Source organism: Bos taurus, chromosome 18, assembly GCF_002263795.3.
Source record: "Bos taurus isolate L1 Dominette 01449 registration number 42190680 breed Hereford chromosome 18, ARS-UCD2.0, whole genome shotgun sequence".
Lineage (NCBI taxonomy): Eukaryota > Metazoa > Chordata > Mammalia > Artiodactyla > Bovidae > Bos > Bos taurus.
Genome location: NC_037345.1, coordinates 7,720,276 through 7,738,514, shown reverse-complemented (window position 1 = coordinate 7,738,514; position 18,239 = coordinate 7,720,276). Strand labels below are relative to the sequence as shown.

General features: G+C 43.5%; 1 protein-coding gene across 2 annotated transcripts; it reads right to left on the bottom strand.

Moving 5' to 3' along the window:
- Positions 1–1,746: 1,746 nt before the first annotated feature.
- On the bottom strand, positions 1,747–16,867 carry ATMIN (ATM interactor). Of its 2 annotated transcripts, none has more exons than NM_001205413.1 (4): positions 16,538–16,867; positions 7,420–7,545; positions 6,498–6,697; positions 1,747–5,501 (listed from the first exon to the last, which is right to left on the bottom strand). In NM_001205413.1, exons 1-4 carry the CDS (start codon positions 16,865–16,867, stop codon positions 3,689–3,691), a joined length of 2,469 nt encoding a protein of 822 aa, NP_001192342.1. In that variant the 3' UTR covers positions 1,747–3,688. The 2 variants fall into 2 exon arrangements, with proteins under 2 accessions (NP_001192342.1, XP_024834397.1); XM_024978629.2 differs by lacking the exon at positions 16,538–16,867 and adding an exon at positions 8,942–10,463.
- Between the last annotated feature and the right edge of the window lie 1,372 nt (positions 16,868–18,239).

The window sequence follows — 18,239 nt, the reverse complement described above, 5'->3', positions numbered from 1 at the left end:
TGAAGGAACTGAATGAATACCGGCACTCTTCCCGTGTATTATAGACAATACTCTTATTCCCTCATTTGCTCCTTTCAAACATGCATATTTTATCCTATTTTTAAAAATGTATTATTTACTTACTTATTCTTTTTGGCAGCACTGGGTCTCCTTTACCGCATGTGGGCTTCTCACTGCAGTGGCTTCTCTTACTGTGGAGCACAGGCTCAGTAGTTGTGGCACATGGGCTTAGCCATGCAGCATGTGTGATCTTCCTGGACCAGGGATCAAACCTGTGTCCATGGCACTGTCAGGGGGATTCTTAACCACTGGATCACCAGGCAAGTCCCCACACATGCATGTTTTAAAATAAAGAGCCCAAATGTGTTAATCTGAGGACACCAACAACCTGAGTCCTTTCCATTTGCTCTTTAGTCTGCCTCTGTTGATGGATATGTAGTCTAGTAAATACAGTTCACACAACTGTGAGAAACTTTGGATTTAGGCACTGCAAAACAGTGGTATTTAAAGGACTATCTTCTTGACTATCAAGAACATTAGATTAGCCTACATCTTGCTGAAAAAACTAACTAACATTCATGTGTTTTAAGGCTTTTAGGTGTTGGGAGTAACCAGTAAGTCAAAAGACTGTGTCCTTTCCTAGTGTCAGATCTAATCAGTGACACTTTAATGTATGTAAGATAAGCACACACACATATATGAGATATAAAACAATATTTGAGACTCCAAAGGCATCACCGACTCAATGGACATGGGTTTGGGTGGACTCTGGGAGATGGTGATGGACAGGGAGGCCTGGCATGCTGCGTTTCATGGGGTCACAAAGAGTCGGACACGACTGAGCGACTGAACTGAACTGAACCAAAGGAATCATTCCTAAATGCTTCTAAGTTACACATTCCTCCCAGTCTTTGTTTAAGAGCCTTCTGAAGACAAATCTGAGAAGCATTACTTTAAATATTCAAGTAGGGGTACTCTTTCTACCCCCTTCTGATGTCTATGTCAGAAGCTTTCTCTATGTCCTTTATACTTTAATAAAACTTTATTACACACAAAAAAATAAAAAAAATAAATAAATATTCAAGTAGTAAGCGCTCTTCAGTGTCAGTATTAGGTTAAGTTTGGACTGGAACTAAGATAAGCATTCTAAAACTGAGATCATAAAGGATTACATAAAAAACCACCCTGTCAGTTACCACTATTAAAACAATTCAACTTCACAACTACACTGAAACAATGTTTTCTTCCAATCAAAAGTAGCTTCAAACTTTGCATCTTTCAGGTAAGTCTAAAAAATTTCTTCTTTTATTTCCCTTTATCTCTAATCGAACACACTGATTTGGCTTTCCTACAGCTGGTGACTGAGCAAAGAACTACTCATATAGCTTTACCCTCACATATTTGCTCTTAAGCTAGAACCACATTACTTACAAAGATAAAAGACACCCCATTATGAAATGGTGACATTTGGATGAAAAAAAATGGGTAATTTCCTTTGAAAAAATTTTCCAAAAACTTATGGTAGTTTTTATCAAAATAAAAACTTTACATCAAAATAGCAGCTTTGGTAATGGAATGTCTTTCTCTTTTCTACTGGGAAAACTGTTAGCATATTTTCATGAACAAAGGTAATGGAAATAACTAGGCACAGTCATTTCATCATGTGACTTTCAGAGGAGGATGAATTTGTGAAGAGTTAAGGCAACAAAGTCACATTATGAGTACGTTGAAGAATTCACACAAAGGTAGAATTCTCACTTCTCTTTAATCACTGAGTTTTCAGCTTTTACAAATAATCTTAGAACAATTCAGGGAACTAAGGTTTGGGTGGGGGACAGTTCTTACTGGTACATGAACTATTACATGCTCAATTTTCTGTAAATAATTCAGTTGGCTGAATTAACAAACATTGTCACAGACACACAGATTTTTTTTTTTTAAAGCCATAGATCACTGCATATATATTTACAAAAAGCCAAAACAAACATGCACTTCTCCTTACTAGGAGAACTGAAATAGATGTTTGAAACGTTAAGGCAGTGATGATTCTAAAACATAATGAAATACTAAGTTAAGGCTTTATGTTTGTTTTGAAACCCACATTCATAGGCAACTGTGACCCAAGCAAACTTTAATCTACCAGGTTGAGTTCATCTGCCCAGGACATGTTATTTATCCATTACCACCAATTCTTCTATGGGATAGGAATCAGTAGCAACACCAATGATTTTCTCTAATGAATTATTAGTTCCTTCCTTAGGTTGTATTTTGAGGGTTTAGTCTTCAGCAGCATCAAGCATGTGCCACATAAGGAAAAGAGCATTTTTTTGGGTAAACTTAGAAAAATGTACAGACTGCATTTTTACTTGCCTGAAAGCTGGCCAACAATCAAGAACTCAGGATCTTCTAAATACAAAAAACCCTCCAAGTGTACCTGACTGTTCAGCCATCTCAAAACATATTATGTTCTTGCAGTGCTGGATCTTCACCTCATTTTCTCTGAAGACCGTTCAGTATTACCCTCTCTAAACAAACAAAGCAACATAATGCAGAATGCCGTATTTTAGACGGATCTATTCTAGACTTGCTATCCTCAAGGCACAAACACTATTCTTGCTAGACCAATGTGCTTCCTCATTCAAGGAAAAAAATGAGAGGTGGATGAAAAGACTCACTTTACTCTAGTAGTTGATTGCACTCGTGCCCTAGCAAGCTTATGAAAAGTACTGAAATGTAACAGGGAATATCCTTTTCTCCCTACATTACTATTTTTATTGTTTTTTTAACATTTAGAGCGACAAAACTCAGACTCAGCGGGTGGGGTGCACCTTGAGCAGCTCTGGAGCACCACCCTGGCCTTCGGTAGGGTGCAGGAGGGATGGCTTGTAGGACACACTCCAGGACGAGCTAACAGGTGTGATTCTACAGCCCAGCGTTTCCATAGTTGGGGTGACTTACTGTCACTTAGACTGAAAGGATCACTATTTACACTAAGTGCTTGCCGCTACTACTTTAAGCAATAATTGTACAGCAACATGTCTTGTGAGCAAAGTACTATACACTTACGTTCCTACCAGTAACAGTTCACGTAGAGGGATGGCATTGGCTATAAGCAAATTGTCTCAGGAGCTAAAGACAACAGTAGTTTTCCTTTGTGTCTTCAAATTAGGGAAGAGTAAGATGTCAAAGCAGGCGAAGCTGTTGCTGTTTAAATCTGACGGAGCAGCGTCAGACTTCTTTACACGTTATCAGGGAATAGGACTCTCTTAACAAGCACTGGTAAGAGTATTTTAGGTGCAGTTTAAGTCAGTCATGCTTTGATGAACATGTTTTGAAGATCTGAGGTTTGCACCCTAAGTCCTGATGAGCTTGGCTTCAGCTAAATGGCAAGATGGGTTTTAAAGGTGTGAAATACATTTTTTTTTAAAAAAGGGAAGACTACACTGAAAGGGCAAATGTCGGCAACACAAAAACAATCATGTTCAGATCAACATCTTACACTTTATAATACACTCACAAATTTTTACACAAGTTTCATGTTTACAAGTACAAAAAGGCAAAGAACCTCAAAGAATCGAAGTAACTGTATCGTCAACTACATTCAATAGAGTTAATACTGTTGTCCCTGTTCTTCATCTTCTAAATCCAGAAGGGAACTGTGAATCCATCCCCCATGTGGACTCCGCTTTCAGAAGTTGGAGACTGGGTGTAGTTCTGCACACGTTTGGGTTTCAACAGAGCTGAACTGAGATTCCATCGTGTTCCAGGCCAGATCGGCCAGAAGAAAGTCATCCATTGCTGTCTGAGTTTCATTGCTGGTGAAGAATAAGCTCCCCAAAGTTTCAAAGCCAGAGTTCATGGTCTGTGTTTCGGCACTGTTCAACTGAACTTTGCTTTCCAGGGCAGGCAGGTTTTTAGCAGTGGAGATTCCGTCAGTCTGGGTCTCTGTGTCAGATGAATCAGTACTCATGGAAAAGCTGGAGTGTTTCAGGATACTTCCCAGTGGCAGACGAGGGCTACTGTCTAAAAAGAAGTTCAGGTCTGTCTGTGTCTGCGTGTCAAACATCTCAAGGCCTAAGAAGCTCGAATTCCCCCTACAACTGTAGGCCTGGGCAGAAGGGTCTGCAAGGAAGAAGTCAGTTTGGGTTTCTATGTCCAGTGACTCCAAGACTGGCTCAGTGGTCATGGTGCTAAGTTCACTCTCCTCGGTTTGTGTCTGTATATTTGAGGCTGAAAAGAACTCTTCGATATCAAAATCAATTGCAGGATTCTGGGTTGGGCCAGATGGGAGCTGGGTGTCAGGTCCAGTATTTGTGTCAGACAAAAGACTACGATTGTCCAGCGTCTGACCAGGTAGGTTACTTGACAAGATGTTTTCTAGATCACTTAGTAAATCCATGGTTTGGGTCTGATTATCTGTCATGTTCTGTGACGAAAGCATACTGTTTGGTGCACTGAAGTTTATTATTGGTGTGGATTTCTCAATATCTTGAGTTAAAGTTTTAGCGTGGTTCTGAGGTAACAAGTCATGAGTTACAGACTCTGCTACTAAGCTGCTGCTTATAATACTGTCTGTGGACACACCATATGATGAATGGACACTTTCAAAAATGTCTCCACACATTACAGCTTGGTCCATCTGTACTCGGTCATCTGCTGGACTTTGCATTCCGCTGGTCTGAGTTTCTCTGGAGATCCCACCTGGCTGGAAACTGGCATCTATAAATGCATCAGTTTGAGCAGCGATGGATGAGGTTACCTTAGAACTGGGCAAAAAAGTCTGAGTTTGAACACTAATGGGAAGGGAAACCTGGGAACCAAATGTCAAATCAGTTTGCGAACAGGACGACACAGAGGAGTCAGGGCTGGCCCACTGTGCAGTCGGCATGAACTGCGGTGTGGTGTAGGACAGGTCTGTCTGCACATTGATGGAAGAAATGCTGTTCTTCTGACATGTGTTCCCGAGTTCTTGTAACGGGCTAAATGGACTTTTACCCAAGTTCACTTGAATACCTGTGCTAATTGGCTCAACAGCAACAGGATTTACAACTTTTGAAAGAGGGAGGCTCTCCTTGAGAGAGCAGGCTTCCGAATCCAGGCTGAGGATCAGGGTTCCAATGGACAAGGGCAGTAAGTGCACGGCACCGGGGGCAGAGCCCTGATGGTCGACACCCAACACCACAGGCTGGGCCGAGGAGTCGGCTGTAGGCACAAAGACAGGCACAGGAGAAAACTGCATGACGGGGAGTTTAACCAAAGCCACTTTGGGCTTTGGTAAAAGCAACTTCTGAGGGTACCGTGGAGCTGCTGCAAGAGTCTGTTGTTTGGCATTAGAGCTGCACGAGTCTTCAAAGGAAGCCACCAGCTTTATTTCTGAAGTCTCTAGTTGTGGAGCGTCTGGCCGTGGAATCGGCTGCTTGCTCAGCGATTCAACGGTCTTCCTGGACAGCTTCTGGCTGTGCAGGCAGCCTTCCATTTTCCTTTTCTTACTAGGTGGATCCCTGAAAACGACGACAGAGTGAAAAAGAGAAAAGTGATTTTAAACTGCGGCTTTCTTCATCAACCCTGGCACTGTATCTTCACTTATAAGCTCTATGTCTCACATCTACAGCAGGGGTCAGATTCAGCCCGGTGAAAAGAAATCCCGTTTGTAACCTGGCCCATTACACAGAAGTTCAGAAACATGCCAACAGGAAAGGAGGAAGCACACCTTTGGGTAAAGCTCTAAGCACTAGAACTCAGCTTAGATCCGCAAGCATCAGGAAGCTAACATATTATACAATGCAGTGATTATCATGTCTAAAATAGGGAGCTATTAATCCAAATATAAATTTGACCTTTCAAATGAAGCGATTTCATGATTTAAACAACTCTTCAACAATCCAGTATCCCTCTAATAGAAAACGATGAAAGTTTTGGAAGAATTGAAAACTCAATAGGCACTTCCCTGGTAGTCCAGTGGTCAAGAATCCACCTTCAATGCAAGTGACACAGATTTGATCCCTGGTCCGAGTAGATCCTGCCTCTGGCAGACCAACCAAGCCGTGCACCGCAACTACTGAATGCCTGCGCCGTAACTACTGCAGCCTGTGCACCGCAGCAAGGGAAGCCTCCAGTGAGAAGCCCTGGCATCGCACACAAGGGCAGCCCCCGTGCACTGCAACTGGAGGAAGCCCACGCAGCCATCAAGACCCAGATCAGCCACAAATAAATACAGAAATCTTAAAAAAAAAAAAAGAAATCCCAGTAAATTTTCAATTCGGAATAATAAGGGACCTTTAAAAGGAGTTGGTGAATGAGTAAGGAGCACAACTGGGTCAAGTAGATGTGGGTTATTTACTAGTACTGCTGCCATTTCCAAAAGGTCCCTTCTTCATGTCTCATCTTTTCTCTACCATTCCTCCTCTCTCCTCAGCCTAACGGCTCTCCAGGAAGTTTCGCCTGAAGCTCTCCCCACAGCTGCTGGCTTTTGGGCCACCACCCCCCTCCCCCTTTACCTGTGTTCTGCAGGGATCTCATGGCCAGTTCGGTAGATGTGGGACTGTAACGCAGTCCGGCTGGCATAGGGACACCCACACGTGCACTGGAAGGTCTTGCCACAATCCTCTGCATGTCTTTTCAAGTCCCACTCGGTGCCATACGAATTGCTGCACTTACTACATTTATGCTTCTTTTCAGCATGCATTTTCATAAAGTGCTAGGAAGAACACAAAAGGACCGAAGTGAAAATCTGCAACTGCTCAAAACCTTTCAAAAGTCATCAACATAAAATAACAATGATTTTACATGATAAAATATAGCAGTGCAAATCAAAAGAATGTAAAAGCAGGCCAGCTGCCCTTTAACATATGCCTCATCTTTGTGAAAAGTTGAGACTGTTTTGGAAACAATCCAGGTATCCACCCCTACTTCTGATTTACAAATAAGTGCTGCAAGCAGAACAAGTCTTGGAGTGCTGTTCTCAGGACCCCCTCCAGCAAACCCTCAGGGAAGTGTTTCAGAGTCTTCCAGTCCAGAATCACCACCTTCCCCACTGACTGGGTCCCTCGCTCCTCTCTAGAGGAGCTGCTTCTGAAATTCTTTTCCTACAGTTTCTTCCTCCCTGGGAGAACATCTCCCTATGCCTCTGCTCCTCTGACCTTGAAAGATTCACACCAGAGATCTGGAAGCACACCCAATTTATCATACTTTGCTGACCTGGTCTCTCCAAATCCACTCTGGACATCTTCCCCCCGAGAACCAGCCAGCCTTTGCTCACACCCACTCATTTTTCCCCAAGTGAGAGACTTGGGTGTCTGTCCTTATAAGCAGCTTTCTGCTCAATTCTCTTGTATGATTGGCAAGTAATTACAATACATTGGGTTTATGACATCTGCATTTCATCCCTAGAGAAGTATATAGTTAAGACAAGTAAAATACCTGTTTTACGAGAGAAAATTGAGAAAATGGTCTGTCAGGGCCTCTAGGGCATCCTTCAATTGGACAACAGTAGAATTTCGGTACAGTTTTCAAATCTTTTCTTACTGTTGGATTTACTATGCCATCCTGCAAAAGAAAAATGAAATAATGATCTTTAAAAACCATCAGAGCGAGTTGGGGGTGATAATAAGGAACGACTAAAGATGGGCACAAGGGATCTTTATAGAGTGATGAAAATGTTCTGAAGTTTGGGATTGCAGTGGTGGTTGCAGAACTGTGCATCTACTTAAAAATAACTGAATTATTCACTTAAAATGGGTAAATTTTATCGCGCATAAACTATAACTTAATGTGTTACAATTTTTCAAAACAACATAAACAAAAAACAACTATGTTGTTTAAAAACCTTCTATCCATTCCTTTAAGATTCCTTCTAGATTTAAAAATCTCTGTCCTTAATCCAATGTCTTTAATTGTAAGAGTTTCTCAGGCTCAAGACTTAGTGTCATCCTTAAGTCTTCCCTTCTTTTTTATCTCACCCCCACTGAATCAGGGTGAGCCTCTGAAAGAAACCTCCTTTGACTATGATCAAAGTCTTCTTGATAAAGAGCACAGTGACTTTCTCTGATCACCACTATGCCCCCTAACAGAGCTAAAGCGAGCTGACACAGCTCTTTTACGGCAGCATGAATACAGGCACCATGCTCTAATCTGAAATTTAGTAATCATTATAATGGCCAGCGCTAACACAGCACTTACTACTGTGCCAGGCACTGCTGTAAGCACCTCATATATATATGAACTCATCCGAGTAATCCTTTGTTATTAAGTATGTGACTGACATTTTGACTGGGGTTTTTAAAATAACTGGTGAGTTAATTTAGCCTGAAGTACTATCTTATTGCCCTTGAGGAATCCACAGCCCTCAGGAGTGAAACACCTCTGGCCTCCAGTCTAATTCTTAATTGGCCACTCCTAGTTGGCCCCAGAGGAAGGTGTGTGGGGGTTGGAGTGATGAAGGGCCTCTCTACGGGCCACTGGAAACAACCAGACATGCGTGCAGGCCTGCAGCAGCACCTAGATGTTTGAGTCCTTAGGTGCTGTGATGAGAGAGGATTCAATACCTTTGGAACATGCCACCTCCTCCTCTACCATCAGTGTGTACCTAGAGAGGAAATGAACAACCATGTGGCTAAGACTCCCTTTGGTTTAACAATCTCCGTAGATGATCCTAATGTGTAGCTGAGCTTAAGAAGCACGGTGCAGTGGTTAAACCCATGGATTCTGGAATATGGACTGCTGTAGTTTGAATTGCTCTTTTCCTTTAACCTTGAAAAACTTAACTGTCTTGGTTTCCTTATCTGTGAAGTAGGCATGATAATAGGACCTACTTCAGGTTGTGGTGAGGACTGGTGGCTCAGACGTTAAAGCGTCTGCCTGCAATGTGGGAGACCTGGGTTTGATCCCTGGGTCCGGAAGATCCCCTGGAGAAGGAAATGGCAACCCACTCCAGTATTCTTACCTGGAGAATCCCATGGACGGAGGAGCCTGGTGGGCTACAGTCCACGGGGTCGCAAAGAGTCAGACACGACTGAGAGACTTCACTTTCACTTTCAGGGTTGTGGTGAGGACTCAGTAGCATTATAGTTAATAGAATTATAAAAGAGAGCTTATCACATAATCCCCCAATGGCTCAGCAGGTGAAGAATCCACCTGCAATGCAGGATCAATCCTCGGTTGGGAAGATTCCCTGGAGGAAAAGTACTCCACTCCAGTATTCTTGCCTGGAAAGTCCTATGGACAAAGGAGTCTGGTGGGCTACAGTCCATGGGTCCCAAAGAGTCAGACATGACTCAGTGACTAAGGCTATCACATAATCACTCCATTATTACAGCTACTAGTTATCTGCTGTGGAGATTTTTGTTGCTTCTCTTGCTTTCTGCCAACCAACTTAGTGCCAATAAGCTAATCTAAACTCATAACATACATTAAACACTGTTTTTGTGGCACAAAAATAAAAGCAAAGTAAACACATCAGACCAAGTCAAACTTACATGCTTTTGCACAACAAAGGAAGCCACAATAAAACGGAAAAAACAACCTGTGGAATGGGAGAAAATATTTGCAACGATGCAACACAGAAGGGCTTAATCTCTAAAATACACAAACAGCTCATATAACTCAACAACAAAAAACAAACGACCCATTCAAAAAACAGGTGGAAGAACTAAATAGACATTTCTCCGAAGAAGACATACATACGGCCAACAAGCACATGAAACATTACTCAACATCGCTAATTATTAGAGAAATGCTAATCCAAACTACAGTGAGCTACCACTCCACATCAGTCAGAATGGCCATCATTAAAGTCTACAAACAATAACGCTGAAGAGGTGTGGAGAAAAGGGAACCCTCCCACACTGTTGCTGAGAATGTAAGTTGGTGCAGCCACTATGGAAAACAGTATGAGGTTCCTCAGAAAACTAAAAATAGAACTGCCATATGATCCAGCAATCCCACTCCTGGGCATGTATCCAGATAAAACTATAACTCAAAAAGATACATGCACCGTTACATTCCTAACAGCACTATTCACAATAGCCAAGACATGGAAACAACCCAAATGTCCATCAACAGATGAATGCACAAAGATGATGTGATGTATATACATACAGTAGAGTACAACTCAGCCATAAAAAAGAATGAAATGCCGCCACTAGCAGCAACATGGATGGAACTAGAAATGACCGTATAAGTGAAGTAAGTCAAAAAGAGAAAGACAACTACCATATGATATCACTTATATGTGAAATCTGAAATATGACACAAAATAATTTATCTATGAAGCAGAAGTGGACTCACAGGTATAGAGAACAGACTTGTGGTAGCCAAGGAGGAGGGACAGACTGAGAGTCAGGTTAGCAGATTCTAACTACTATATACAGAATATACAGACAACAAGGTTCTACTGTATACTATAGGGAACTATATTCAACACCCGGTGATAAACCATAACAGAAAAAAATATATAAAAAAGAAAGTATATGTATGTAAAATTGAATCACTTTGCTGTGAACATAACATTGTAAATCAACTATACTTCGATTTAAAAAAGAAAATCTATGGACTCATCTTAAAGAAAATATTATACTTGTGAAAGTATGATTGGAATGCTCCTTTTGTTAAAACAAGGACATCTGCTAGGCTCACATGACAATAACACTGTCATCAAACTCATCCCATTCACCAATTTATCTTTTTTAAAGGAAATACTTTTTAAATTTATATTATCTTCCTTCTAGTGTATAATAGGAGAAGGCAATGACACCCCACTCCAGTACTCTTGCCTGGAAAATCCCATGGACGGAGGAGCCTGGTAGGCTGCAGTCCATGAGGTCACTAAGAGTCGGACACGACTGAGCGACTTCACTTTTGACTTTTCACTTTCATGCATTGGAGAAGGAAATGGCAACCCACTCCAGTGTTCTTGCCTGGAGAATCCCAGGGACGGGGGAGCCTGGGGGGCTGTCATCTCTGGGGTCGCACAGAGTCGGACACGACTGAAGCGACTTAGCAGCAGCAGCAGTGTATAATATGTAAGAAAAAATGAAATGTGGACAAGATATTAAGAAAGACCCTAAAAGCCTTAATTCACTTGACCATTACCAAATTCTTCTTAGTTACAACCAAGGAGATGGCCCTCTTCTGTGTTTTAGCCTGTCAAATGTTCTATAAAACTCTGCTTACAGGGTCACCACGAAATTCATGCTTATTTCTAAAACATTCTCAATTTGCTTAGAAATCCTTTTATTACCCCTTTTCAAACTCCCTATCATGTTCTCATATACCTGTTCACTTCCCTTTTTGAAAAATTAATAAAATTTATTTTTAAGAGTTTTATTCCATAGCAAAACTGAATGGAAAGTACAGAGTTGCCATACACCATATGCAGCCCCCCCATCCCACTCCAATATAGCCTGTTTCACTATTAACATCTCTCAGCAGAATGGTACATTTGTTTACAATTGATGAAACTACACTGACACATCATTATGACCCAAAGTCTATAGATTATATTAGAATTCACTATTGGTGCTGCACATTCTATGGCTTTTGCCAAACGATAATGACGGTTATCCATTATTACAATATCACACAGAGTGTATTCACTTCCCTAAAAAGCTGTGCTCCGCCTATTCATGACACCTTTCTCTGTAAGCACGGACAACCACTGACTGACCGCTCATCTCTTTTCAGGGCTGACACTCCACTGTCTGGATGTATCACTGTTCCCTACTGATTCACCTCTGGAAGGACATCTCGGTTGCTTCCAAGTTTTGCTAGCTACTCTTTTATACTGTCTCCTACCACCTGCTCATCTTTCCTTTTCCACTGCTACCATCAACAGTTCAAGTATTCCTGACTTTGTTTGGACTTTGTCACTAGCCTAATTTCTAAACGTTCAATTTTCTTTTCATTCACATGTTGCCAGATTCACCTTTCTAAAATATAGCTCTGATTATAACATTACCTCACTCAAACATATTCGAGAGCACTCCAAATTCTTCTAGCCACTGGGACATCCAAAGTCCTGTACTAAACAGCTTCAAACTACACTTCTTTTCTGTCATTTCCCTGTTATCTAATGGAACTACTTAACATTCCCCAAAAGTTTTCAAGAGGAGGAATATATATTTGTTGCACTTAGGAATCTTTTTGAAGAGTAAATGTTTATGGTCACCTAAGTCAAAGTTGCATCACACACCAGGATGAGACACTAAAGGCAGCCATGCTGATGCCAACATCTTGGTGTTGTCATTACAGGTGTGGCAACAACCTGACGCTGTTCACTTTCCCGCCTTCTTAGGGCCAATTCCTCGGCCCATCCCAACACCACCTCTCTACCCAGTTCCTGACCTTCTTCCCACCTCTGTTTAGAGACAATAAGCTCTGAGCTGAGAACAGGGGAGAAAAGAAACGGTGATGGCACAATAAAACATGAACTGCAGTAAAAAGTGGTATTTTCGTTCTTAAGTGCTATATACATTCTAGAATAAAACTTAGCAGACTTATCCACTAAGCCATGCTTTAAAAATGTGTGTTGCTGGATAAGGTGTTCTTTAATGGTCCTCCTGTCCCTTTCACTATTTTCAAACACGAGGGATAAAAGAATCAAGAAATGCTCATCTACTCCTACTCTTCTTTCCCCCTGAATCACCAGGAACCCACATAAAATCACAAGGTATCATGTACCTTGCAACTTACAACTCTTTTATCTCCACTTTTATCCATCATCATTCAGAAGAACTTGTTAATTGTAAGGGAATAGTTCAGTGAGGGCAGGATACCTTCTGAGCAAAGATTAGAATAAAATAAAGAACATCTCAGCAACCAATGGGGAAGGAAAGAAAAGATTATCATAATCTAGGAGAAAAAAAATAAACTAGGGAAGAAAAAAACTATAGGAAAGAAAAAAAAAAAACTAGGAAAGAAACTAGAATTACGTAAGTAGCTCTAATCAACAGAAGAAAGGGAAAATCTCCATGGAATACTATGCACATCTCCAAGCGGACATACTCAGGTTCAGGGCCAGAAGGAACACACTGGAGTCTCTGGTCCAACACAGAACCCTTTCAAGGCCACAGAGAGCTCCCCATCAGCTCCTGTGCTGAGGCCTCTTTTGGACACGTGGAGAACATCGTGTCCAAGAGTAGTGTGTGAACTCAAGAGCCTGCTTCTTTGGCTCCTGACTAAGTGTAGATTCACCACACTGGGCAACACTATGCAGATATGGCTGTTTTGTCACATAGGCCACCTTTATTTTAAAACACCAAGAGGGCAGATGTTCAGGGGCCACATGGTTAGAAAGACAGAACAAGGAAGCAAAGTGAGCCTGTTTGATAAGAAAAAAACAACGATGGTTCAGGGTGAGGTTTCTCAAATTTCCCCTGAAACAGGTCTCTCTAGTGACCTAGGAAGGCAACTCAGGAGAGTCCATTTTGGGGTTGTTCAATTTTCAGTTCAGAAAGAGATCTTGAATGCACTGTGCTGTCTTCAGACAAGAGAAATCTGAGAAATGACTAGAACTGGAAGAATGGCTTCACACAGATTCTAAGCAGGAGAGGCTACTGATACTCAGCTGGGCTAAAGTTCAAGTAAAGACCTGACTGTCAAAATCTGCACTTGCCTCAAACACATTCCTGCTTCTTAGTCTACTGTATGCTTCAGAATTCCTGAACTTTATATATTTTAAAAACACAATTAGAAATAAACTTATTCAAGCTAGGCTTCAGCAGTACGTGAACTGAGAACTTCCAGATGAACAAGCTGGATTTAGAAAAGGCAGAGGAATCAGGGATCAAACTGCCAACATACGCTGTATCATAGTAAAGGCAAGGGAATTAAAAAAAAAAAAAATCTACTTCTGATTCACTGAATACACTAAAGCCTTTGACTGTATGGGTTACAACAAATTGTGGAATATTCTTAATGAGATGGGAATACCAGATCACATTACCTGCCTCCTGAGAAACCTGCATGCAGAAGAAGAAGCAACAGTTAGAACCAGACATGGAACAATGGCCTAGTTCCAAACTGGGAAAGGAGTACGTCAAGGCTACATATCGTCACCCTGCTTATTTAACTTACGTGCAGAGAACATCATGAGAAATGCTGGGCTGGATGAATCACAAGCTAGAATCAAGACTGTTGGGAGAAATATCAACAACCTCAGATATGCAGATGACACACTTTAGTGGCAGAAAGTGAAGAGGAACTAAAGAGCCTCTTGATGAAGGTGAAAGAGGAGAGTGAAAAAGCTGGCTTAAAACTCAACATTCAAAAAATGAAGATCATGGCATCCAGTCCCATCACTTCATGGCAAATAGATGGGGAAACAATGGAGACAGTGTCAGATTTCATTTTCTTGGGCTCCAAAATCACTGCAGATGGTGACTGCAGCCATGAAATTAAGACGCTTACTCCTTGGGAGAAAAGTTATGACCAAGCTAGACAGCATATTAAAAAGCAGAGACATTACTTTGCCAACAAAGGTCCGTCTAGGCAAGGCAATGGTTTGTCTAGTAGTCATATATGGGTGTGAGAGTTGGTCCATAAAGAAGCCTGAGCGCCGAAGAATTGATGCTTTTGAACTGTGGTGTTGGAGAAGACTCTCGAGAGCCCCTTGCACACAAGGAGATCAAACCAATCAATCCAAAAGGAAATCAATCCTGAATATTCATTGGAAGGGCTGGTGCTGAAGCTGAAGTTTCAGTACTTCAGCCATCTGATGCAAGGAGCCAACTAATTGGCAAAGACCTTGATGCTGGATAAGATTGAGGGCTAGAGAAGGGGGCGACATAGGATGAGATGGCTGAATGGTATCGCTGACTCAATGGACACGAGTTTGAGCAAACTCAGGGAGATAGCGAAGGACAGTGAAGCCTGGAGCACTGCAGTTCACGGGGTTGCAAAAAGTCAGACACGACAAAGGGAATGAACAACAATTGTATACTATCAAACCAATCCTGAGAAGTACTGATAAATGGTATCTTTTTGCTTAATGGATTCTTCACAAGATCTGGAGAGATATAGCTCCTGACAGCAGTTCCACAAAAAACAATATAAAGTGTTAAAAGGTGCTTGCCAGAATGACGTTCAGGCCAACAAGGTAAAGACAGTCCTCGTCAGACTGGCCGCTTCCGTTGTGCTTAGAGATGTAATGTCTGCCTTAGTAATCAGTGAGGGGATGATCTGAAGGTGGGTGATGGCTGTTACATATGAGCTGAAGAGAACACAGCAATTAGGCTGCAGAATTCCTACAAATATATAGTTCATCCACTCAAGTTAAAATATGATTAAGGAAGGGAAGTGTTTAATTAAAATTTAGTATGAAGGAGGAAACAGGAGAACAACCATTTCCAGAGTCACTGCACTTGTGTGTGGAAGCAACCCAGAACTATCATGGAATACTGCAGTTCCACCTGCAGGGAAAATACAGACCCACCTCAGCTTACTTCCACAGTACATTTCCAGATTGGGCTCCCTCATCTTCCTAAGAATCCTGTTGCCTCTCTAATCAGCTGGAGTTGGAAGTGGACAGCTCTTCATGGTCATCGTATCTACCCTACTACAGAAGACAACCTCAAACTTTCTGTTAAATTCTTATCAGAAGTCTGAGTCTAACAACATTCCTGAGGAAGCTTTACCTGAAGGGCAGACATACCATGCAAGAGACTAGGTGATTTAAACTTGCTTCTCAATCAAGTCAGACCATCAAAAGCTACATACTCACAACGTAGCTTTCAATGACACACTTTAAAATTACGTTATAAGCCACTGTTGGCTTAGAAAGACTTTAAGAAGTGGTGGAAGGAAATGTCCTATTGTAATGATTGAGAAATTATGATTTAAGAGGTATTGGGTGGGGCTGCACCTCTGGGTTTTTAATAAGCTTTCCACAGACGGCCACTTCGGGTTGAAAAAAGAATCACCTCCCCATTTTATGTAAGGTGGAATGGACGTTCAGGATTATTGTCCTGTAATTATATATAATGTCCCCTCTTAAGATCCTAGAGGGAGACTTCCCTTAGCTCTCATTCCTGAGCAAAGCTGATATTACCAAAGCGGTGGAACTTGTTGCCAAATCTGCAGCTCCCTGTTAATGACTGGGCAGCACCCAAAGGCCCGAAGGAGGTGCTTGTGGGTGTGGTGCAAAGAGCGCCGGCATAGAGCCGAGCCCGCGTTTAAAGCCCAGCACTACGCGGGCAGCGTCACCGGTTTCTCTGCAACAGGACGGAGGTGCCCTGAGAGCTCACGACACGACCGTGAGAAACGCCCGGGCCGCCGCCGCGTGCGCGCCGGTGGTCCCGCGGGTCGGAGCCCGACAGCCTGGCGCGTGACACAGGGCTTTCCTCCCGCCGTGCCCTCCTGCGTCCGGGCTTCCACTCTCCCTGCCGGGTCCCCCCTCGGCGGTCCGGCCCGTTCTGAGGGCCGCGGCGGCCCGCACCCCCGCCGCCGGCCGGACCCCGGGGCGGTCACGTCCGTGGCCCTCGCCGCCCGCGTCAGACGCTCGGTGGCGCCAGGCCCCGGGAGGCGCGGCCCGCGGCGGGCTCACCTGCAGGCGGTGGCTCTTGACCAGGTGCATGTTGAGCGCGGGGCTGTTGGGCAGGATCTTGCCGCAGCCGCGCACCGTGCACAGGATGTTGGTCCGCACGGCCCGGGACAGCTCGCTCACCGACGGCTGGATAAGCTCCCGGGCCGGCGGCGCCGAACCCGCGGGCTGCTGCCTCGCCGGCGGCGGTCGCGGCCGGCTGCCTCTCAGCCGCCCGGGGGGCACCCACGGGCCCGAGGCGGCGGCGGCTCCCCTCGCGGCCGCCGGGACGGCCGGGGCGCCCGAGGCGAGAGCCGCGGGATCCGCCGCCGCCGCCGCCTCAGAGGCCGCCATGGCTCTCGCGCCGCAGACGGACCAAGCCAGCCGGCTCCGCCTCCCGCCGCAGCGACTTCCGGCAGGGGGCGGGGCCTTATTAGCATCCGGCGGGGCCCGGGTGGCGGCGCCCCCTGCCGGAGGCGGAGGGCACGTCTGCGGCGGAGCGCAGCCAGGTGAGGCGGGCGGGGTGTAAAACTTCACAGGGGGTCCTGGGAACAGGTAAGACGTGTAGGTCCCTCTGAGCCTCATTCGCCTTCCTAGAAATCTGAACCTCGGGCAAAAGTTGGATACAAGAAAAAGCAATGCGTTCGGGAACTTTACTTCCCAAAGATTAGAAATAAACCAGGTGTTCAAGAGCAGCAGAGGCCGAACCTTGTTAATTACAATGAATGATCCGTTTACCACACATGGGGAATGCACTTTTCATCCAGTATCTCATTTTGTCCTCAAAACAGCCCTCGCGGGTACATACTATGAGTTCTTCCTCATCTGCAGAGAGGCAAGTAACTAGCCTGAGGTCACATTATACAAACAAAAGAACTGTTATAATTGACAGAATTAATAATTTTAGAGACGGTAGATTTACTTGCCTGTATTTTAACTGGTGAAATCTGATTACTCTTTGGGAGACAGTGTAACTCAGGGCCGGGCTCCAAAAACGAAGTAGCAAGAGGGACCAGATAGGTCAAGTAAATGAGTGTAGAAGGCCAGGCGTACCTAAAAGGGAGGGGTGAGGACCCCAGGGAAATGAGATCTAGCCTAACTGGAGTAGCTGCTACCAGTCTTTGGTATTGCCATGTTTATTTTTCAGGATTTTTATGTGACAACTCCCAACTTTTTAATATATTAGCAGCTCTGCTTGTTTTCTACTGCTGCAGTAACAAGTTACCACACACACCTGGTGATCTGAAACAGTTTGTTATTCACAGTTGTGGAGGTCAGAAGTCTGAAATAAGTCTACTAGGTGAAGATGAAGGTGTGGGCCTGGCTGCATTTTTTTCTGGAGGCTCTACGGAAGAATCTTGTTTACTTGCCTTGTCCAGCTTCTCAGTCATTTATGGTGAGTCGCGCCCTCTTCACATCACTCTGATTTCTTCAGTACTCACATCTCCCTCTGCTCTCTTCTATTCCAACTTTCGAGGACCTAGTGATTACATTGGGTCCTTCCAGGAAACCTGGGATAACTTCCCCATCTGCAAAGTTAACAGGTTTATATATTCCAGGGACTAGGATGTGGACATCTTTGAGAAGGGTACTGTTTTGCCCACCAGAGTAACTAATTCTGATTTTAAAAGTATTGTGTGCCAAAAAAAAAAAAAAACCCCACGTGTGAGACAGCATCCATAAGGCTTTTCTTTCTTCCAGCTCGGTGTCCAAGAGGGCAGACTTG

Coding starts and splice junctions, on each gene's coding strand:
- ATMIN (NM_001205413.1), bottom strand. CDS start 16,867: ATGGCGGCCTCTGAGGCGGCGGCGGCGGCGGATCCCGCGGCTCTCGCC. Junction 7,546..16,537: donor TCAAGAGCCACCGCCTGCAG/GTGAGCCCGCCG, acceptor TTTCTTTTGCAG/GATGGCATAGTAAATCCAAC. Junction 5,502..6,497: donor GAGATCCCTGCAGAACACAG/GTAAAGGGGGAG, acceptor CGTCGTTTTCAG/GGATCCACCTAGTAAGAAAA.